The sequence below is a fragment of the Mchenga conophoros genome, linkage group LG13 (assembly GCF_057382185.1).
Source record: "Mchenga conophoros isolate Kocher_MC1m ecotype Shallow Benthic linkage group LG13, M_conophoros_male_GT1.1, whole genome shotgun sequence".
Classification (NCBI taxonomy): Eukaryota; Metazoa; Chordata; class Actinopteri; order Cichliformes; family Cichlidae; genus Mchenga; species Mchenga conophoros.
In genome coordinates this window covers 25187617-25211917 of record NC_140538.1, presented here as the reverse complement: position 1 = coordinate 25211917, position 24301 = coordinate 25187617, and the positions used below count along the sequence as shown (strand labels likewise).

Sequence of the window (24301 nt, the reverse complement as noted above, 5' to 3'; positions counted from 1 at the left end):
CTCAAATCTAAAACAAAATCTTAAAGAAAACAAAACAAAAAAAACCGCAAACGGAGACGACAACAGAAAAATCGTGGCATCCTTCTCGTCTGCCGAAGGTAAAATTTGTCACGCTGACAAATCATAATCCTGTTTTGATGGCACAAGCCAACTTAAGAATGATAACACAAAATGAAAGCTGACTTCTGCATAACTGAACCAAAACAGTGATTAATAAATGCTCAGAGCCAAGCCTATTCTCCAATTCTGAGGCGCTCCTCTCTGCTGTTATTGACTGTTGTGCTTGATGAGACTTGTCTATTATTACTGCGGAATTATGATAAGAGGTGATCGATTCCCCTCTATGTGCTGCGGATGTCAGATCGATTATGTGACTCAGACCTGTGATGATGGTGTAGCCGATTCCTCTTGGTCGACCAAGATCCTGGTCAATGGCTGTTATCTTCCGCACTTCGTATCCCTGCAGAGACACACACGCACGCACAAATATAACCTGTAAGCTGCATGCAGTCTTCACAGACACATTTTTTTAGTTGTTGAAAAGTAGTTTCCACTTTAATCAGAGAAAAAACAATAACATCAAACCCTTGGGACACAGTTAGCAGTTTTTGCTAAATAAAATACAACTACATGCTATTTTGTCCTCTGCTATGTGCACACAGGATGATAGACGCCTTGAATGTGTTTGAAATCTCCCTTTCTCTTTTCTTCTTTTAAAAATCAGGACAGGATACCTTAGTTTATACCGGTGAATCAAATATCTGTAACCAAAGCATCAACAAGCTAACAGAATATTCCTAGGCATATCAAAACCGTAAATATCCACTTATCTCTCACAAAGACGTGCCCATCAAATTTTAAAGCATAACAGTATCGTATTTCCAATCCTCCTTTGTATCTCTTCAATGGAGAGGGTGGAAAAAAATGTAAAAAGTGCAGGCAAATCACAAACTATTTTTTCTTTATGTGTGTTATTAGCATTTCATTGGGGTTTATTTCTCCTTTCATTGTTTCGAAGTTCCCCTGCTGCGTCAATGACTCTGCTACTCAACAAAACCACAGTGTGACAGCTGAAAAAAGAGAAGAAAAAAAATCAAAACGAAAGACAGAAAGCTATTTGAAAAGTCTTTGATCCGCTGAGCTTTCTCAGCCTTCTTGCCTCAATCAGACGCAGCGGTGGTACTTAAAAACCCCTGTGCTGCAGTGTGAGATTGAGAGACCTTCCCTTACTTCCTTCCTTCTCTCCTCCCTCCCTCCCTTACTCCCATCTCAGCCCTCTCACTCACACCCGAGCAGGCTGCCTCCCATTGATCCTGCAAATTGTGTCTAAGACGTGTTTATGCTCCATTTCTGCCAAAGCATCTCCTGTCATTGACCAATTACAGCAGAATCAATTACAAGCCTTTTAGAGAGACTGATTCGCACCTATCACAAACTGAGGGGGAAACACACCCACACACACACACAAACGAGAAAGATGCAGGGACATACTAAGAGAGGAATAGAGAAAGTGAGTGTGGAGAAGTGATGCTGAAGTAATATGAGCAATATTCTCGAGCTGTCCACACAAGTGCAATATGTTCAATCAAGCGTCAAAGATACAATCCCTCCCCTCCTTCACACACATGCAGACACACACTAACATGTATACACTGAACCTCTTCTCCCTCTTTTCATCCTTTCATTTCTAGCTATACAGTGCATTACCCCCCCATCCTCCTCTCCTTCTCCTCATTGAGTTGACAGCCAAATTGCGTTTGTCCTAGAAGGGGCTTAAACGTCAGTCCGAGCACAGATTCACAGCTATAACAGCTAAAAACCCTGCCCTGTGATTTCATCTGAAAATAATAATAATAAAAAAAAGCATTTCTTCTACTCCTTTGTCAAACTTTTCCCTGGATGACTGCTTGATTGGCCCAGGAATAAAAGAAAGACAGAAACAGAGAAACAAACAGGCCGCCAGAGAGGGAAAGGTAGAAACAGAGCGTGCGCACTTACACCTTTGAGAAATGACCTATGACAGGGACCCAAGTTTGATATCTCTACGTGTAAATGTCAAGGGCCTTGAGAACAGTTGACACTCATTCCGTCACTGTACGCCCTCGGCTTATCACCACCAAACACTGCATAATGGAAATGACACAGAATACCACATGAGGTCATTGAAGGAGTGTCTGTGTATAAGTGTGGTGCTGCTGCGGGCTTGTACTTATGTGTCTGGCTTTAAGCACTGTTGTAATCCTGTGTCTGTAGTGGGGTCAACAGGGCTAAGTAATAGATTTCTGATTTTGGCTGTGTATCTGCCGTGACCTGCTCTTACATTGTAACTGTAATAGGATTAGACACTGCCCCCTACTGTTAGAGGTAAGAGATGAGGCACTCCGAGGCAGTATTACTGAGGATTAAAGCTTCCAAGCTGCTGTGATCTGGAATCCACTTACTAATGTTAACTTTACAATCCAATGTAATTGGACTCTTTTTAAAAAAATCTTCCCTCTTATTCCCTCATCTAACTTTATACCTGGCTTTTTTTCTTCTCTCCGGTCACCTTTTTCTCATTCCACCCCGACATCCTATTCTCTTTCCATACCCTCACACCTCCCCCCTTCCTCCTATTGTGACCTTCCTGGTGACAGTTGATGAATCAGAGAGTCCGGGAGACACCGGGCTTCGACTCCGTCACGCCCCGTTAATATGCATGCAAATGTAGCACTTGACATTTCTACTACAGCGCATTCGGGCTGGGAACGAGGGACGTGCGGGTTGTTGTGTGAGTCGGGGGGCTGATATGGGTGAGAGACTGGGGACGAGACAGAACGAAAACTGATAGAGTGAGAAACCACAATCGGGACGGACAGTGTTATGCCCCTGTGTGTAATTCTCTCTCTACAAGTGGAAACATCAGTAGCTGGACCATTAGCCACCTGGGAACTGAGTTTAAGAGCTGAGCCAGGAGAGTGAACATAATGGTGTACAGAGAAACAGACATTTAGTGTATCACATACCCATTATAAACCTACTTGAAACTGAAACAAAGCTACGGCCATTTTGAGTCCCTAATGTACTTCATGTTATACCCAGACTTCATACACATGCCACAGTATGAGCGCATAAGACCAGAAATCCTGTAGCCCTTGTGACCTTTGGCAGGGGCTTCGCATCTATGGATGAGGATTGTAAATCTATAACAGTAATTACCATCTTCAACCACCACAGTGCTGTATATGGGGGCACTGGACTGAATTTGGGTGCATTTCCAACATTTCCAGTGTTGGAGGCTCAGGAGTGACGATAAGATGTGAAATATCATGCCGTCATTCAATTAGAGTCAATTCAGTTTTTTTTATAGATGGGCGATCGTGGCTCAAGAGTTGGGAGTTCGCCTTGTAATCGGAAGGTTGCCGGTTAGAGCCCCGGCTCGGTGGCGCCATTGTCCGGCAGCCTCGCCTCTGTCAGTGCGCCCCAGGGTGGCTGTGACTACACTGTGGCTTACCATCACCAGTGTGTGAATGGGTGGATGACTGGATAGGTAAAGCGCTTTGGGGTCCTTAGGGACTAGTAAAGCGCTATGTAAATACAGGCCATTTACCATAGAGCCCAAATTACAACAACAATCACCTCAAGGTAATTTATAGTGTAAGGTATGGCCCCAAAAATAATACAGAGAAAACCCCAACAGTCAAATGACCCCTCTGAGCAAACACGTGGCAAAAGTGGGAAAGAAAAACTCCCTTTTAACAGGAAATAACCTCTGGCAGAACCAGACTTGGCAGTGAGGAGAGGGAGACAGGACAAAAGACACACTGTGAGTTCAATTGTAAACACATAGAGGTGAGTGAAGGAGAAATGCTCATAGCATCATGGGAAACCCCCACAGCCAAGACCTGTTACAGCCTAACTAGGGGAGGATTCATGGTCAGCTGATCTACTATAAGCTTTATCAAAAGGGGGAATTTTAAGCCTAACCTAAAAAGTACGAACCATCTGTATCCTATTCAGATTGGGAGCTGATTCCACAGAAGAAGGTCCTGAAAGCTAAAGGCTCATTCTCCCATTCTGCTTTTAGAAACTCTTTGTTTTTAATCATATTTCTTTGCACGAGTTGTATACACCTACTGAATAATCAAAGAGCAACATGAGCATGAGACAGGAGGAGCGGGATATGAGAAATGAGGTAAAATATAAGTTGAATGTTCTGGCATCAGAGCAGGATGGAAAGAAAGAAAAGACGAAAGCTGCTTGAAGAGGGTACACACTGTGGTGGTGAGATGTAAAGTGGGACTGTATTACTGACCAGGGGAACATCCTCCTCTATGTTGGTACTGTAGGGCAGATTGGTGAAAATGGGATCCATGTCTTGGACATCAGTGATGGTGATAGCCAAGCTGGCAAGCCGTGACAGAGGTCTGATTTTGTCTTGATCCTTTCAGAAACCAAAAAACACAAACAAACAAACACAGTATACATTTAACAGCGCTAATGCAATTTTGCTAACAGAGACTAAGTTTTGATACTGTATGTGTGCTGACCGTAGCGTTGACGGTGAGCTGGTAGGCTGTCGTCGTCTCATAGTCCAGAGCTCTGGTCACAGTGACAGTGCCTCGGGCTCCATCAATGGCGAAAAAGGCAGAAGGTGGCTGAAAGGAGAAGAGAACACTGCCCCCAGTGCCTTGGTCTGGATCGGAGGCGTTTACCATGAATATGGATCTGCCCACTGGTGTGTCCTGAAAGACACATCAAAGAAGACACACAGAGAAGTGAATATATACAAACAACAACCCAAGTGTATGCAGGAAGATATAATAATAATGGATTGGATTTATATAGCACTTTTCAAGGCACCCAAAGCTATTCATTCACTCTCACATTCACACACTGGTGGAGGCAAGCTACAGTTGTAGCCACAGCTGCCCTGGGGCAAACTGACAGAAGCGAGGCTGCCATGTCGCGCCAACACCAGTAGGCAAGTAGGGTAAAGTGTCTTTCCCAAGGACACAACGACCAGGACAGAGAGCCCAGGGATCGAACCGGCGACCTTCCGGTTACAGATGCGCTTCCCAACCCCCTGAGCCACGGTTGCCCACATATCTCCTATAATTACATTTAAAAGTCAGAGAAAAATAAAGAATGAAGCAGGTACAGGTTTTATTAACTACGAAAGCAACAGATGGCAGTTTAACTTAATTAATAATTATTATTATCCAAAACAATTTGGTTGTGATTGCGATTGATCCCCAGCAGTGTTTCCCATGAATAATGACATCTAATAACAAAGTATTTGTAGTCCATCTGGATAAATAAAAGCAATGATTTCAGTAATACAGCTAAACTGACGCGAATGTGAAACAATAACCCCAACGTTGGTTTTGAGTTGTCCGTGGAGATCAGGCACACAAGACAAATTTATGGCAGACTTAACCCTCTTGTTTGCAAGTGAAAGAGCAACTTGCCGGGGTAAGGCAAACTGTTGTTGTTACAATAATGCATCTATCCCTACAACAGAAAGTATTTCTTGCGCTTTGCTGTCTGTAAATATATGCATTGCCTATCTGTGTTGCCCACAGAAATGGTCTTGGGTATCAAAAAGCTAAAAGCAAAGATATATGAAATGCCCAGAAAGGCTGCAAGATGCTACACCAGAGGGTCATGTGTGAAATAAAAAACCAAACAAACAAAAGAAAAAATTAAATAAAAAAAAGAGAAGGCTGTATAAAGACACACATTTTCCAGGTAGCCCGAAAAGTCTGTGGAACAACGGCATCATTAATTGGAATTTTATCTCAAAACAGCCACAAATACATGCACGATTAATAAGAAATGAGAATGTGTACAGGTACAGAGGGGAAAGGATGTGAAGGAGGATGGGACGCATCCTGATATTCCACTAAAAAAGAAAAATAAAATCCACTTGCACAGGTCTTCTACTCTCTCCTCCTGTTTACCAGACCTGTAGACACAGACCAGAGAGTGTGTGTGTGTATGTGTGTGTATGTATGGGTGTCTACGTTTACGTGTGTGTGTGGTCTTGTCTATCGCAGGGGCAGAGTGTGACCACATGGGGAGGTCATAGTGTTGAACTGAGCTGGGCCCTGAGCCAGAGCTAAAGTGACACAGTAAGAGAGCAGTTGACCCCACAGTCTGTCTGCACTGGTGTCAGGGGAGTGTAGAAGCCTATTTGCATGTGCATGTGTGTGTGTGTGTAAATAGTGGTGTGTCAGAGTCCATGAAACTGTGTAACTGTGTGTGAACGCCTGGGTTAGAGGGGGTAGACAGTATGAGCAGAATCTGACCTCGCGTGGGCATATGTGTGTACGCATTTGTAATTTGTGTAATGAAATGTGTGCTCTGCTCTCTCGGAGTGGTCTCTGCATGCAAACATAAACAGCATCGCAAACGGGTCTGTCCAACCACATTAAGCTAGACTGCCATATGAGAATTTAAGGAGAGCAACAAATGTCAACGAGAGTAACAGAGCAAGTTTTTTACCCCTGGAATCCTCGCTGTGTTGTGTAATGTATGCAGACGGGGTCCCGGATTGTTTCTCAGATTTATGTAGTGAAAATTAATATAATTTACTTTTTTTTTTTTTTTTTTTTTTTTAAAGTAGGTCTGAAAGTTGTGAATGCTCAGATGTAATCGGAGGCCTCGGGTTAACATTATATTTCTTTTAGTGCAGTTGCTCTGACTACAGGGAACGACACTGTGGCAATAAGAGCGAAAAAGGAAGAGCAGAAAATCTATTTCTTGTTAGAAAAAAATGAAAATAAAAACTAATTTTTAAAAATTGAGAACAACAACCAGAGCTGACAGCTTTCAGTCACTTTCCATGCTCTGCTCTCTCTTTTTGGGTCCCTGAGAAGCTCTGCTGCATCACTTTGAGTGTAACCTGGCTGACAATTGCCGAGTGAAGGAACAGAGTTACTAATCCACTCCCCCACAACAATAACTGCATTTGAATAAACATCTAAGCTGCATTTCTCTGATATATTTAATATGTTTGTCAAGTTGTCTGCTTAGGAGGAAATTGGAAACACCTCTAAAGGTACCCCACAGCCTGCAGCGCGACACCCGAGCACAGCAACAAATTAATTGGATGAAAATATACGCAATCAAACTCTAGGTGAATTAATTAAATACTGTTGCATGTAACGTGTGTGTGTGTGTGTGTGGAATGGATGTCGACATTATCAATTCTGCTTTGATGTCAAGGAGGCAGTTTGATGGTTAAGTGTTGTGTTGGGTGAATGCATGTATGTGTGTGTGTGTGTGTGTGTGGCACTTTTTGGAAAAAGTGTTAGGATGATATCTAAATGTGTGTGTGTGTGTGGATAAAGAATGTGATCTGATGTATCCTTTTCTTCCCCTGAAGCATGCCACCTTCTATCTCTCTTTGCGCAGCAACCTGTGAAACAATAACTCATAAACACCGCCAGGGTCAAACGCCGCAAGGTTCGGTAAATAACGCAACGCGCTCATATATGTAAACGCACACGCGCGCACACGCCAGCACCAGTTTTGATCTCTCAGATTTGACAGAGGCACAGCATTCAAAGCACTTCAAGCAACAACAGTTCAAAGCTTTGCCAGGATGTGCAGATGACCAACTCTCAGCAGAATGTGTCAGTGTGCCAGTGTGGTGCTGCTCAGGTTAGCGGGCTCGCCTGTGTGAGGGTGAAACTCGCGTCTGAGCCGCTATTCGATTTTTTTGGAATCTCTCCCTGAAAACTGAATGCAAACATTAACCAGTCACATTATTCAGTCTTATCTTCTTGCTTCCCTTTAGTCTCTGAAGGTCAAACTGCTCAGTTTGCATAAACGGTGCATTTTAATACTAAGAGCAAAACAATAAAGCAACCTATTTAAAGAGTTTCCTTGGATCGTCAGCTCCTCTTGATGGATTTCTCTGCATTCCAGCAGTCCAACACTAAAGAGAGCTCCACGGCCTGAAATATTCTCTAAGCAGCCACTACACAATACTGTCTTCTACTAGCACTTTTCTCCTTTCCAATTGGTCACAGTACCCTTCCTATTGGGCTATTGATTGGACTCGTGTGAAGTCGATGTGAGTGACCAGGCGCAAAATACAAGGCAGTGAATAATTCTGGTTTTATTAACCTATAAGACTACGCAATCATTTCTCCATAAATGAGACAGACAGTAAACAACAAGGACACAAGAATGGGTGAGCACTGGCAGCTAAACTGGATACTACTGAATGCTAGTTGAGAACCATGTATGTGTCACTACCTATATCTTCAAAAGAGCAAAAGCCAATTGGTTTGTCACGGCACATATTCCAGCATATAAGCCTTGACAGTGCTTTGCAGCTTTTGAATAAATGGGGCTATTTCCTTGGGAAGAAGAATGTTAAGTGGAGAGATGGTTGAGGAGGGATGAAGACAGTTCCCTGCTGTCTTATCTGAAGTGCACTGTGGGAATCACTCTTCTCCCTCTGAGAACTGCTACTTATGAAAGAAGGAGAAACATACAGCAGAGATATATAGAAAGATAGAGACGGAGGAGCATTCTGTTTATGGTACAATTCAAATATTAACTGAGAGCTAATACTAATTTTGTGTCACAGTAACGCTGAAATGCATAAAAAATGAACATAAAAAACCCTCAAATGCAAAAGTGCTCCCACTAAATACTCCTACTAATATTTAAAATGAAAAAAAAAGACATTTTTAATTGCTACCTGTGTTATTGTAATCAGTTTGATAGATTTTACAGAACCTACTAACCTAATAACAGAGCAAAAAAAAAAGTATCCTTACATTTCTATAGTCCAAAAAATTTCAAAATACAATTATGCTGCAGCACCGATCAATGAAAGAGTGAGAGAAACTGCGGCATCGATGAAACTTCCCAGGAGCTTTGTGGGCATCATTGTGAAAAGGAAGAAATCAGGAAGCACATTTCTGACTTGGCCTTTCAGCCAACTCAGTAAAAGTTTAAGGAAGGAAGGCAAGTGACCAAGAAAGTAGTGCTCACTTCAGTAATACCTCTGAGATCCTCTACAGATAGATAGATGCTGGACAGTTGCCTGTGCAGCATTACGTCAATTAGGCTGTAGAAGTGTGGCTAAAAGAAAGTCATGCCAGTTGTCAGACAGCACTTAAAAGGCAAAGCGCTGGACGAAGAGTACTCTATGTCATAGATAATGTATATAATATCAATATACGTCTGGTGAATTTCTTGGTACATCACCTTTCTTATCAAGCATGTTGTGCACAGTTTGCAGTAGCCAAGGATTCTTATCAGGGACAGAGACAAATCCTTGAGAATAAATAGCTTATGCAAGACACACTTAACCAAAATATTTCAGATCACATCCTATCATGCACACCCAGAGGACGGTGCTGGGACCGTTTCTGAAAAATCGAACAGTCCAAGATTAGCTGAACACCTCTGATGTGCTCAGTGAAGTCCTCTGACTAACATAGGCAGCAGAATTTCTTAGGAATGATTTCCAATTAATATCAATTAATAAACCTTAAACAGTGTAAGTTCTACTCCAAAGCAAATGAAAACGTACTATTTCAGTGTTTCATCTTAACTCTGCAAAGACAAAAGTATGAAGAAGGTCGTAAATGTGACACGAAAAACAGACTACAAGTTGTAAGGAGACTGAAAGAACGCAGACTGCGATAAAAGGAAGGGGAAGACAGAGAATACAGATGAGGAAATCAAACTGAAGGCCTGTCACTAACAACCATGAGACATTTCTAATAAAGAAGGGGGTCCCCATTCGCTTTTAACTTTGCCTCTGCTTTATCGTACGGTGTGTTTGCCCTGCCTTCTCCACTACTAGTCCTCCATGTTTAAAATTTCCGGTTTTTAATGGCAGCGGCACTTCTGAGGCCGCAGAGAGTCAGAGCTGGATGGACCAGGACTACACGCCGCAGCTTCTCTGTCGGACTTTAACAGGGCTTGAATCCCCTGAGGGCTGGACCTGTGAGGATTCCACTGGTTAAATGTCAGCGGTCTCCTCTAGGAGTCCTTGAGGGAGCAGTCCCTACAACGAGATTAGACTCTGTCCAAGAGTGCACTTAGTTAATTCATTAGTGTGTCACTCTCAGTATGGAGCCAAATTCATTCACACTGTTGTGTAAAGGTAAATTATGCTCTTCAATTGGACGAGCTTAAAAGCTCCAAATTACTCTATTATTTATTCAATTAATTCGACAAATAGTTAAACACGGCTCTTACAAAGCAGAAGAAAATACAGCGCTCGTTAAAGAGGAGAAAAACAAGTAAAATATATAAAGTTAAACATTTAAAGCTTTTGATATTACAGTTCCTCAAAGACCGAGGATGTGATATTTAATACAGCTCACGCTGGTAGCATATCGCTGCTGCTCATTAAACAAAAGACTGCAAAAACAGCACCAATACTTTGCACTTTGCTTCTCTCTGAGGAAATGCAGATTGGTCTCCATCAGCCCCTGAATTTATGCCATAATGCGTGTATTTTTTGAACAAGATAAACAATGTTTCATCACAGCTAGTTAGTATTCTTCTAGTATTCTTCCTAGCACATACTGGATATGTTTAATACATTTTCTGACGAAGTCTAAGTTCATTCGTCTTGTAAAAATAACCCGAAGCCCTTGATGCTACTTTGGATTCACGCCACCATGCTTCTTCCTTCTTAAGTGCTTCATTTGCTCGGGATTTACTTATCTATGATATTTATAACAGCACAGAAACTGCATTGATTTCACTGCTCAGAAAAGACAGGTGTATTGAGTGTGAGCTTTTCTAGCCACATGGTCTAGAGATCAGTGGTGATAAGCAAAAGATGCGGCTCTTTTAAATACTTTTAAATGTTTTATTGATTGGGCCTGTGTCAGCTGGAGCTTATTTATCTACTTATTTAACATGTTTGGGTGGCAGAAGCTTCGAAGTAAGTGAAAATTTTTTAATGATGGTATACAAGCTGAATAAACCACACTCTTGCCCAACATGACAGTTTTTGCAATGTTTCTGAGTAGAGCACCTGAATGCAACTTAAACAAACCTTAAAAAAAACATCATATCTGAGAAAAGTGTAACGACTTTTTTTTTTTTAATGAAAGGGATATTTTATAATAATTAGTATTTATAAATCAGGCTTAGCAAAAAATTTCAACAGTTGATTGTGACATATAGTCACCTTAGATCCTAGCAGAGTAAAGCCAGAACAAATATGAAACTTTGTCATTTCAAACCGTATGACGATGTGATTCACTATATCTTAAAAAAAACCCAACTTAATAAGACAAATGGATTGACAGAAAGCAACTAACTGAACGTCCAACTACTCCAAATGTGTGGCCCTGCTGCTGTCGGCCAAAAATCCATCTGCGACCCGTCGATTAAGCGAGTAACTTGTAAGTTAAAAATGCTATCACTACGATAAAAGTCACGCTAAGTTTTTTTATCCAACCTAGTAAAGCCGATGGCCAGCCTACAGACTTCTAAGTACAATGTTTTGTTCTTATTTTGTCAGAAATGTTAAAGACATGGTGATTTGAAGGGGCAGCGCCTGGGTTTCGGCTCCCTGCTGCTCGCAGCGCCAGAGGCCCAACTGTTCACTACAATAGAGCCATGATTACACCTACACTGCTCAGAAGGTTTTCAGTTCCTCCCCAGCTGTCTGCTCTCCGCTTGCAACCCAGCAGGCATGTGATTGTACCAGCTCAGCTCGCCCTTTCACTTTCTGCCTCGCACAACCTCTGTCCCTCCATCACTGCCTCCCACATGTGGCACCTTGTCACACTACCCCGACATTATTCCGACCTATGTGAGGGAATGTATTTCAAATGAGGAGAAAGTGCAGAACTGCAGGGCAGACAGATGTTCCCTTACAAAAAAGGGTAAATGATTTGACCAAGAAAACATGGCTTTGGTTTCTGATTAGCTGATTCCTGTTAGTGTGACAACTTAACGGTTTAAAACATATTTTTAAAAATTAATGGTCCAGTTCTCCAGGTAAGAAGAATAAAAAGCACTATTGCTATGTTACCAGGAAACTAAGGCTACGTTCACACTGCAGGCGAAAGTGCATCAAATCCGATTTTTTTGACCCTATGCGACCCATATCCGATCATGCTATGACAGTGTGAACGGCGCAAATCCGATATTTTCAAATCCGATCTGGGTCACTTTCGTATGTGGTACTGAATCCGATACATATCCGATGTTTTAGAAAGCGACTGCTGTTTGAACGGTCAAGTCGCATTAAATCCACCTTTTACGTCACCGACACAAGACTGAAGCCAATTATCAGCGCCAGAGAAGCGCCCGAGAAGACATCGCGAACGCTTCCTGGCCATCCAGCGTAGATGTCAGTGAAACTGTTGGGAAGACAACGTAAACATTTTATTTGTACTGTATAATCTGCAGATTCTGACAGAAATCTGCAGCTATCCTTTGAAGCACCGCTCCTCTCTTAAACAGCAATAAGGATCATTATTAGGTTATTTACATTATTATGTAAATAACAAAATAACTTAAAGCAAAAATTGGGAAACGTGAAGTCCGAAGTCTTTATATTAAGGGCCATCAGTCAAACAATACTGTTGCTCTGGGTCTAAACAGAGCGCGTTGTGTGTGACATCTTCTTTTGCGTATGCGGGCCGCTTTGAGCGTTCACACTAGAGCGCGTTTGCTGTCGCATTTTATTTGTAGTGTGAACGAGCAGTAAAAAAAATCGGATTTGATCAAAAAATCGGAATTGAGCATTAAGACCTGCAGTGTGAACGTAGCCTTAGAGCCAGTACAAGATCTCGCCATGCTGATTACTAAAATTAACAGTCAGTGTTGTCGTACAATAAAGCAACATTTTTGCATTCAAACATGATATTTTTATTGAAACCTATGCTACAAAACAGTCGGGAATTCCCACAAAGTGGAAAAAATTTGCAAAAAAATGTCCTCTCTAATGCAGGTGTCACAAAGTGCTTTACAGCTTAGTCAAAGAATATGAGACAAGTAAACAGGAGCCGTCCACACTGACGTTAGGCGAGCTGTTTAAAGTCATTTAGAGGGCAATCTGAGAACAGTGCCTGTGCTGTGTGATGCTAACATTTCTCATTGCTTCCTTTGCTCCTTCCTTGCATCTCAGCTAATCTCTACAAGGATGTGAGAGAAACATGTGAGGAAGAGATTCAAGGTGGAGAGATGTAAACTGTCATGGTTCCTGGGTCGTGGACTCAGTGCTTTGAGTTTTGTCTTTTCTTTATTCTAGTTGTGTTATTAGTTCCAAATTTTGCTTATAATTTGAGTTTCATTGTATATTAGTCTTTAGTTTCCTTAGTCCATTAAGATTTAAGTGCCCTTTAGCCCTTTTTTGGTTCTCTGTTTTTAGTATTTATATTCTCAGACTTTTTTTAAGATTAGTTATCTGGGTTCTGCTAATAGTTATAGTTCATAATCAATTTCTTGTTTTTTGTTCTTCCTCCTCCTTTTCCTTCTTCATCTCTGTGTCAGGTGTTTAGTTACTTCCTGTCTTATTTTGTTTGTCTCTTGCTTTGTGTGCATTGTGTTCATTTTTGCTTCCTCTTTGTCTCGTTAGCTAGATTCTGCTCGACTGTGTCTCGTTTTCCCACAGTCTTCTTTCTCTATTGCCTCCAGTTTGCCATCCAAAGGTCACAGCAAAAATCCAGACTCTTCAGGTCAGGCAACATTTTTAACATTTTTGGTGTTCTTAACTGTTTAACAATTTTTCACTGCTTCAAGGTTCAGTGTGTTGTGTTCGAAGATGCTCTACTGCATACCTTGGTTGTAACTCATTGTTATCTGAGTTACTGTTGCCTTCCTATCAGCTCAAAACAGTTCGGCTAGTTTTGCTCAGAGAAGCGCCACTTGCTGGATATTTTTTTTTTCCAGACGATTCTTTGTAAACCCTAAAGATGGCTGTGTGGGAAATTCTCAGTGGATCATCAGTTTCTGACCTGCCTGTCTAACATGCCAGACAGTTCCCCAAACCTTCCTCACTCTGATGCTCAGTTTGAATTTCAGCTCAACTTGACGATGCCTATATGCTGCTCCCATGTTACTGCCTGATTAGATATGGGCACTTACAAGCAGTGGTGTACTGAATAAAGTGGTCAGTGAGTAAAATAGATCCTGAAAAAATACAGGCACGAACTGCACAGTTACATGGTATATACAGTATGTAAGACTTTCTCATATAAATAGGTGAGGCCATGAGCTGGCAATAATTTCACAGTATGCAGTTTTGGCAGAGATGCTGAAGCAGGTGAATCACAAGAGTACTTAAATTAATCATAGAGGTGACACACAAAACCATATTTCACATTTGAAATTAGCTTATCAATAATTCACTGGTATTGAAACAAGATAAAGTGTCCTTCATCTGCGAGGTTTCGATAGCAAATGAGGAAAATTATACAAAAATGATTTATACCCTGCCAAAAAGAGTGCGGTTCATCTTACTTTAAAACTTTGGGATTTTTAACCCTTATTTCTGTTTGTGTGACTAATACTTGTTCAACTATGACTTAAGTCCACATTACTTATCTCATGGCTGTGTTGCGTGTTATATTTATAACGGTGGCCTGTAAGTTTCCAGAAACATGTCCAGGATCCCGAGCTTCGGGAAACCTAGCTTGTGGCTTAACATTCATTATTTATTGCAAAGAAACTCAGTGAATAAGGTCGGTGATGAAACCATGTAGCAAAACAAGCCCACTTCTCAAGGGAGGTAATAGCAAGTTTAAATACTGTATGTCATGGCAGTAACATTTACAAACCAATGAAACAGCCCGTCTCATAAAAAAATATGTCAGTAATTACAATTCCACTCATGGTAAATGTTGTGACAGGGCTTCCTTCATAGCCTGTGATTTCCCAGGGGCAGTGAGCAGTAGTATGTACCTGTGATAATGCGATGGAGACTGGACTTGGGGCTGAGGTGGAAATGGGAAACCCACCTCATAAAGCCCTCTAACCTTAGGAGACCCACTTGTAAAGCTTACGTGTCTGATACCATCATTTCAGCCAGAGTATTGAGTGTTATCTTGAGCCAGGTTTGAGCTAAGAGACTGAATGCGTGAGTGACAGCGTGGAGTCTACTGCAAACTCCAATTGCAGGTATGATGCTTTCTCGCAGTATAATTACTGTTAGTGAGCTCAACTCTGAACATGAGGGATGGAAACTGTGCAGACACCCAGTGTGCTTTGTTCATAATTCACTGAATTAGCAGTGATAAGCCAACTGCCTGTACTTGTCTAAGTGTGCTTTGTCGAGTAGAAGTAGAAAGTGAAATCTGTCTAAAAGAACATTTCCAGTTGCTTTGGATCAATTCTCAAAGTGTTTTGAATGTTTAAATGTGGGATCCTTTAAGAGAACACACATCAGAAAGATGTGGGTGTTTTAACTGTTAAGGATTTTAGTGCAACTATTTACAGTGTGGACAACTATTGACTGTCTTTTAGAGCGAAATAGCTGAGATTAAATTTACCTAAATATGCTACCATTATTATTTCATGGTGTAACTCATCACCTGCAAACAGTCTCTATAATCTAATAATCAAGATTGACTTTGCTGTAATGCAGGTTGTCTTCGTTTACACATGAGTAACTGTGATACTATTTGTATATCTTTTATTGATTGATGTTTTTCTGTAGTTGCTTCCTTGTGGATAGACTTCCAGCTGGTACTGGTGAAAGTCTGCTCTAGGAACAGAAATATACATTAGTTTTAAAGTTTTAAAGTTAAAATAGTTTTAAAGTTTTGAAAGATTTTAAATGCAAGACTGTTTTCTTTACCTGTGTGTTTGAGCCAAAAGAGTTCCCAGCCATCCTGAGTGTCATTCAAAGGTAACCTGATAGGCATATCTGCTCTCATTTAGATCAGAGCTTGTAGGCCAAGTGGGGAAATGTGAATTTAATAGTTGCTGCCTTTTCTGTTGTATTGATTTAATGTTAATAAAGACTGTTATGCAAGCTGTGTGTTGCCTTTAGTTTAGTTTAATATGTAACCTTATACAGTTGTATCAGATATGGCTTAGGACTCAATTAGTAGCAGTCAATAAAAGTCTGGAGTCTGCTGCTGGACCACAAGTCACTGGTGGGCAACATATTTTTATTTTGTTTTGTTAGATTTTCTGTGTCGTTGAGTGTTGCTGAATAAATCCCTGGTTGGTCGGCACCTTATCTCTGCCTCAAGGATCCCACTTCAACCCAGTCACCAAACCAATGGCCATCCTAACCAGGGGCGTAATTTCAAGGGAGGTTAGGGGGGTTATGACCCCCCCCCCCCCCCAATAATAAGACCCAACTAATATATAACCCCCCCCCCCCCAAATAAATGATGAATTACGTTGCATAAATAGGCTGTTGATTTTCCTTACTCATTTCAGGTATTACCAGCAAAATAATTGCACGTTTAATCATCTAGGAATTTACCCAGATTTATTTATTTATTTAGACAGAGATCTTGACACCCCCCCAATGTTCAGCACAAAGTTACGCTGATGATCCTAACACTAGCCCCAGAGTCGTACATGTATAAGACTTATGCAGGACTTGAGGGCAACAGAATTACCAGTGCTGTGTAAAGTTTCTTTTTCTGTTACTGCAGTTTATTGTACTGTGTGACCATAGGAGGAAAAATATTTCCCCTCACACACTTGTAAATCTAAGTCATCTTCTTCTTTACAAAGCAGAAGAGAAAACATTGTGCTCTTAAAATCAAGATCCGAAATTAATTTTATCAATGAAAGTAACTGGGCTAAACCACTATTGTACATTATAAGATGAAGAAGAAGCACTTATCTGAAAACTCTGACCACAAGAATTTGTCATTCTGGTAGCTTGTTTTGAAAGCCTTCTATCTATCTATCTATCTATCTATCTATCTATCTATCTTCAATTCATATCTTTATCCACTTTGACCTCCAGATCACAACCCAAATAAACATTTTCAAGCTGAATTGGAGACAAATTAAATCAACATAATAATGGGCTGGATTGGCATGAGCCACCAGACTCTCTGGATTAAACACATTCAAGACTGACCTGAAGCCATCTAACCATGTATATACTGACAATATTTTATAGGCATGCCTCTCTAACAGTTATCAGTCATTTTCTAATGGCAGTTAGTCTTTCCTCTCTAAATCGTTTGACCCCCCTCTGTTAAACTAGTCAGTAAGGCCTAATACGCTGCAGTAATGTGGTGCAAGTCTTTGTGTACCATACAGGAACTGATGTCCAAAAAGTGTCTTACATTATAACCTGCTTTTATTCCTTCTTGTTCTCTCTCGCTCCACTCTATGGTCCGTCTGCGATTTTCTGGAGAAGCACTCAGCCGAACAAAATGATTCCACACCAGCAGACAGGGAGAGGGGCCACTTTTGAAAGGCAAAGACAGCCTCCCAGTGTGTGTGAGAGCGTGTGAGTGTCAAGGATTCATGATGTGTTCCTGTAATTTCCATTTAGATCTTTTTGAGGGGCTTTTTTTGTTTGGCTGATATTTTTCAATTTTAGTGTTTACTATTTTCAATAATGGAGTATTAATTGAAAAGTCTTATGTTGCTTCAAGTTTGGGTGACTATTTAAAATAATATATTTTAAAAGTAGGACTTTGTTTGGGGAAAGGTTTGAGGTAGCAGTAATGGTTAAAGTAAGAGGATTATGAGATAGGGAATCAATGCCTCCAGTGGATGGCGTGTGTTTGTATGTATGGGTTGGCTATTTTCTCCGTGGAGAAAAGACAACATATTTATCTCCTTATCAGTCTTCTCCCAAAACTGCCTAACCCCCTGTCAAAGCTCATGGCTGACTGCCTCCAAAGAGCTGGAGCTGTTTGTTTAAATGTAAAGGTAATCAGGCCCAGCATGCTGCAGGAATCCACAGAGCCAGAGAGAGACAGATGGGTAGATCCCAGGGGAAGGGTACAAGGACAGGCCAAATCACATCAGCCAGCTCTGCAACCTTTTTTTTTTTTTTTTTTTTACCTGTTATGGAAAGTTATCCATATCGGTTTAGAGTACTAAAAGTACAACTCATTTTTCCTGCCTTATTTAAAGCAGTTACCTGTAGCTGTGGTTGAAACTATTGCTGCTTGGAGGTAGGGAAGCTCCTTTTTCTTAAATTTCTCTCAAATTCAAATGCAAAAGTTTGTAGATGGAATGCACATTTTAAAATTGACTTTGACAGTCTCGTGAGGACAGCTTAGTGTACATAGCATTCGGGTAGCAGCAATTTTAGCTCACACTCACGGAGGTTTTTGCCAGTTAAAATGTCATACAGCTGCTCGTATTAGCTGACACGAGCTATTATATTCATGACTAACTTAACTTAGAGCTCTACAAAGGTTTGTGTGTGGACGGGTGAAACATTGCTTCAGTCCTCTGAGACTTGAGGCCATTCATTTATGCTCTCTTAAGGTAGAGATCAGACAAACTAGTTGAGCGAATTCTTAAATCCTGAAGTCTACATCAGAGCATAATGCATTTCTGGTATTTGTCAGGCTGCAAATAGATCTTATACTTCTAAATTCTTCTCTAATTGGTTAGTTTAGTAAATTCTGCTTTTTAGCATAGTGCATTTTTAATGATTTTAGGCAAATTAATTCATGTTATTCATGTTATAAGCCGAGCTCCCAACTAATGGCTTTCCATTTCAAGGCTGTTATTACAACATAAGAGGCATGCTGAAGGTGTTAGCATCCCAGTGTCCAGATAACATTATAATGCTGCTATCAAGAATAATAAAAACGATCAAACAAGATAAATGAGCTTCATTTGCTTCATGCAAAAATGTAGTTGACATGAATCAGTGATTACCAGATTACCAGTGACTGCTTAATGGATAACAGTGAAAGATGATGAATCCTGTTTCCTTTTCCTACTGTTGAACATCTTGTTCTCATACACAATTTTCCTGTCCTCCCCAACTCCCTTTTTTAAGAAGTCATTTTTTTAAAATAGAATTAAATGCAAATTAGAGTAGAGCTGATTATCATATAAACGGCTGTTGCCTAGGGGGCAAGACACTCTGGCTTTATTTATTTATTTGGTCATATTCTTCACAGTTCCCCATAAAACTCTGACTTTAATCAGTCTGCACTTTCTTTTAAAGACATAGGGGAATTTGGGACTGGTTGAAGGGAGGCGCGCATTTCTGTGTATGTGTGGGCAGCCTGTATTTGCGCTTCTGTGTGTACATATGGGAGGTATGTGACCAAGAGCAGAGCGTACGCCTGTACAGCTTCATTCTGCACACTGCTCAATTAGCTCTTGATGTTTTATTTTACAGGTGAGCGCGATCACCTGTAAAGGTACACAGCTGGAACAATAACGCAAAGCCCCATAATCCAGTAGTGAATGGCAATTTTACATAGTGGTCCAGAGGCTTTTTATGGCAGCTGGATTATGTTTGCAGTCACCCACCAGTGCAAGTGATCTGATTTGAATTCACTGGGAGTGAGGGAAACACTGTAAATGGGTAATTACCCAGAAGTAACATAGAGGGGAGAGATGAAGTGAAGTAGTGGGAAAGGATTTAGGCAAAGACCTGCAGATTAAAGATTCCTTGTAACTTAAAATTTGGGAACTGACCTCCAAACGGGCTGTTGGATCCAACGTGTGTTGGATGCTAAGACTTGGTATCTTTATGTAAACCTGTGAGGGCGGGGCTTCACTTGAAAAATTGTTAATTTGCTAATTTGTTAAAAAAAACACAGATGCTCAAAATTTGATTTGTGGTACTTATTTGGGTTTTTGGGGTACATTTCAAGGTTTTAACATTTTGCATGCATTTAATGAGATGTCTCAAAACCCCTACTGGGGGTCAGAGTATAGTCCTCTCATTGCTGTAGTTTCTTTGTAGCGTGACCATAAGTCTACTTTTCTCTTAAAAATCATCAGTGATTGATATATTTATCTTGTCAGTATTGACACACAAATTTCACTATTTAAGCAAAGGGCTACGTTTTCTTTTCTACCGTTTCTCAATGGGTTCAAGGAAACTAACCGTGTAAAGCCTGAACTATGAAACTCACTTAAAAAAGAAAACAAAAAGCTGGAGTTTATTGAACCTTCTGACCCCCCCCCCCAAAAGAAAGCATATCAACTTGCATATGTGTGTTTTCATTTTGTATCAGTTCTTTCTAAATCCAACGTTTTTGTGAAATTAATTGCTCACAGTTTGTTTAACTTAAACAAACTAAGGGTTTAAGTCAGCAGTCCCCAACCCCCGGGCCATGGACCGTTACCAGTTACCAGACCGTGAGTTGCTTGTACCGGGCTGTGAGATTTGAGGCTCGGGTGTGAAATTTATGGTTTTCAGAGCTTTTATCAGTTTTTATCATTATTTTTCATAGTTTTTATCGTTAACTCATTTTCCCTAGGTCTTTTCCCATGTGTTAGGAATAAATCTTCTTTGTTTTTTGGTGCCGCACTGGTTTTATTTTGTTCTATTTATCCGCGACACCTTAAAGGCTGGTCTGTGAAAATATTGTCAGACATAAACAGGTCCTTGGCGGAAAAAAGTTTGGGGACCGCTGGTTCAAGTTACAAAAAACCAGCTGATGATGTAGATATAGAGGACTTAAAAAACATAATTAATAGGTTAATAGGTCTTATATATTTTTGGTCACCTAACAACAGTCTGGATAACTGTTCTGATCTCATCCACCTGTCACCATTTCTCTGCCTCTGGCACAAAAAGATGACATCCCCACAACATTAAAACATCTTGACAGAGTGCGCAGATAGGTTGGACTAACTGGCAACCGGTAGCTCTGACTGAGGGTGCGCATGCTTGTCTAAAAGTGATGATGCTGAAAGACTGAAAACTTGTCCAATCTATGACTCACTAAGTTTGTTCTAGGATAGCCCCCAGCAATGATGACAAGCAGTTTAGAGAAAGGACGGAGCGATGGATAGGCGTTTCTATCCCTGCCCCCCACATACTCATGTCTGATCGAAGGAATCTTCTACAATTCTAAAAACTCAATTTTTTTACTATTTCATGCTTTTACCCAGGATATTAGTGACCTCGCATCGCAATTTTCATGTTCTGATTCATCACCCTGCATGGCCTGTGTCCACCACTCTTTTACAGTGGAAACATTTTGGTTTTAAAGTAATATTTAAACAATCACAAGTGGAATTCACCATGCATGTGCAACAGTGCTAGTGTTTAAGGCTGATGACCAAGGGAAGCTGCACTTTACACATGCCATTATCAAACGAACTGCGATGCCAGGGTTGCTGTTGAGGCCATCTCATCTAAACAGCACACGGGATTTGATGCACTCTGTGCTATTCAAAAGATACCCTGCTCTCTCTCTCCCTCCCCCAGTGCCTTTCTTTACTCTCGCCTTGTTTCCCAGTGTGCCCTTGATTTCAAGCTTTTTGTGTGTTTTCACTTCACTCTGAACTCTGTAGCCCTGAATCTCTCCATTCTGTAGTCTGGTCCTATAGGTACGCTGCACTCTATATCAACAACTCTCTCTATCTGTAGCCTCGGGCATGGGGTACCACGAGGGCATAAGGGGGCTCTACTTCCATGAGTCTTAATGTCTCAGGTGTCTCTTTGCACACACCCACTCACACAGACACCAGTAGAAATCTACATGCTTCTTTTTCCAATGCATAATTCACAGACTTCAAGCAACTGCAGACACATCTGACCACATATAAGCAGACTGTCCTTCTCCTGCACTATGAACCCCAGTACCCCTTTCATTTTCATGCATTATTCTAGGATTTTAAAAGGCCAGTGGTTACTCCCCAAAGGAAAGCTTTGATTTTCAGCAGGGACCCAAACAAGCACAATATTTTTTAAAAAGTTTTAAAAAAAAGGGTGTTCTTTGGATTGGATGGGTATTCTTATCAGCTGAGGGACTTTACGAGATATGTAGTTTTCATTTTAACAACTTCAAGGGACATTGCATTTATTGATATGTTTATAAACAGGAGGCAGCAAGGACGGCAAGCAGACGTATCTGGTAGAAATGATAAAAAACTAAGAAAACAAACACAGATAGTTTGCCACCTCTGCCACTCAGGTGGTATACTATGATGGGTTCTCATAGAAATTTGCTGTCATGTCAGTATAGAAAATGCATTGTTAGGCTAGTAGAAGCACATCTACATATAACATAGTCCTCTGTCCTGTAGTGAATTAGACCACTCAGAATAAACAGATTTTTTTAATGTGAGAAAAAACATTTTTCTGTCCAGTAGACGCATTCCCAATCTGGCAACAGATGCAGCTAACTTATCAGCATAAAGGGAAATGGGCCTATTTTTAATTCACTCAGTTGTCCTACATAACTATCTATGGAGCTGCAGTATATTTCCCGACGTGTCAGTATGTAGCACTCGTGACTAAGAAGAATAAGATAGACGTATGATGATACATCAGCAGTGTGCTGCAAAGTAAACATAGCAGTGGTCCTGCAATCGCACCTTCTGTTTATCTGCCTGAATAGAATAGAATGGAATAGATGCAAATAGATGAAACTAAATGTAAATGTCAGATACGGGAAGACAAACAGATCTGAACAGACTGACAGCCAGTACACAGAAACCACTGCACTACCGGGGTCCGTTTGCAATCACTTCATGTAGCTCTGCAGTAGAGAAGAGTGGGACAGAGAGATAATCGAGCAAAGAAAAGTACTGCATGTAGGAAGAAGATGGGCATAAATGAGACAAAAACACTTTCACAGCCTCTTTATTACAGCAAAACGTAGCTGAGAATTACTAGGTGGGCTTTGTGTATATTACATGATGATAGCTAATTAAAAAGCAAGGCAGAACTAATAACACCAGTACAGAATGGCAACACATATAATCATCTCCCTTTTCTTTTCCTGTCTTTTTTTAAGAGGATCATTAGATGAAAATTGGTACTTCCAAAGCAAATATCTCCACCATTTATTTCCATTGTCTCATTTTCCTCCTCGCTCTATCTTAATCTCAATTATTACAATGTGATGTTGTCAAATTAAATTAACATCTTGTTGATGAGACGTGACACCAGTGATGGAGTGCTCAGCAAGTGGAGTGTCAAGGATTGTCTGTGTCTTTAACTGTCTCAGCCTCCTTTGCTCATTCAGCATTTCATAACACCATTTTATTATTTCATTTGTAGGAAATCTTATATTACCTCATGGTAACTAGAGACTCGGTTTTCCTCCCCACATGTGCTTTATCTATAAGTTAAGTCCTGGCAGGGCACTGGGGGGAAAGGAGTGGGCGAATGCACTGTTCAGTTATACATCAAAGCTCTTATTTTGGGCACATCACACAATATGGAGACGAGAAGGGGGCCGTCGCCAATAGGGGTTTCACAAAAATGAAGTGGAATCTTGGTGACTGTTGCTATTATCAGTGTTCACTGGGGACGGGCAAAACTTGCTTATAACACAAAATATCTAAATGCAATAAGCCAAAGATTTGTATCTGAAAGACTGTCTGAGCTGTCATTCAGCTCATTGACTTTAAACAAAGCAAACAAAAGCAAACTGTTACAGAATAACAAACTCCTCATGACTGTACAGTACATTTTTACATTATCTTTTGTTCATTAAAAGTGAGGAGTGGTCTATTCTTTGGGTACCTAATTATACAATGTCAGTGTGCAGCATTCCTTTCCAACTTCCAGACCTCAGTAATGTGCAATCCTACAACCCGTTGTCCTTTCTTGCTCGTTTAGTTTGACACAAAGGGTTTTTTTGCTGAGCTTTTAACTGTAATCACTGGAAGGAATATAATTTTGAAATGTACAAACACTAAATGATCACAGAAACAACACAGTGCCATACTGAGACAGTGAAGTCTGACAGAAAATAAGAAAACGAATGGTGTGTGAATGGTGTGTTTAAAGATTAAATCAAAAAATCCCCAAAAAGGAAAAGTAACCTGCTAGAAACCAGCACGTGCTTATTTACAATATATAATTAATATCCCTTTTCACAGCTCTACTAGGAGCGTAAATGAAATATGACATTTGCTAGTGGTAAAATTAAAATAAAACCAGTTTATGCCCTCCAGGAACAAAGACACGCAGGGCAAATCTCTTGCAACGATATACAATCTAAAACCTCTGGGGCATATGATCAAGCAATGCTATGATTGGTGATTCAAAAGAATGAACAAAACAAGTAACATTTAGTTACATTAGAAAAATACTATCACTTAATCCTTTCAGCTGCTGGTGGCGGGTTGCTCAATAAGAGGACGTGCCAGACAAGATGATACTAGACATATCTGAGTGACTAGTATGACAACCTGAAAATGAAGCAGATATCTGACAATCATGGGCTGT

The 24301-nt window shown here is 40.6% G+C and overlaps 1 protein-coding gene across 1 annotated transcript in view; it reads right to left on the bottom strand.

Moving 5' to 3' along the window:
- The window catches only part of cdh23 (cadherin-related 23), a 195916-nt gene that overhangs the window by 108148 nt on the left and 63467 nt on the right, over nt 1-24301 (bottom strand). The window contains exons 7-9 of the mRNA XM_085297424.1: nt 4530-4724; nt 4295-4423; nt 382-460 (exon numbers count right to left, since the gene is read on the bottom strand). Of these exons, the coding sequence (XP_085153550.1) occupies nt 382-460; nt 4295-4423; nt 4530-4724 (403 nt within the window). The remainder of the gene's footprint in view (nt 1-381; nt 461-4294; nt 4424-4529; nt 4725-24301) is intronic.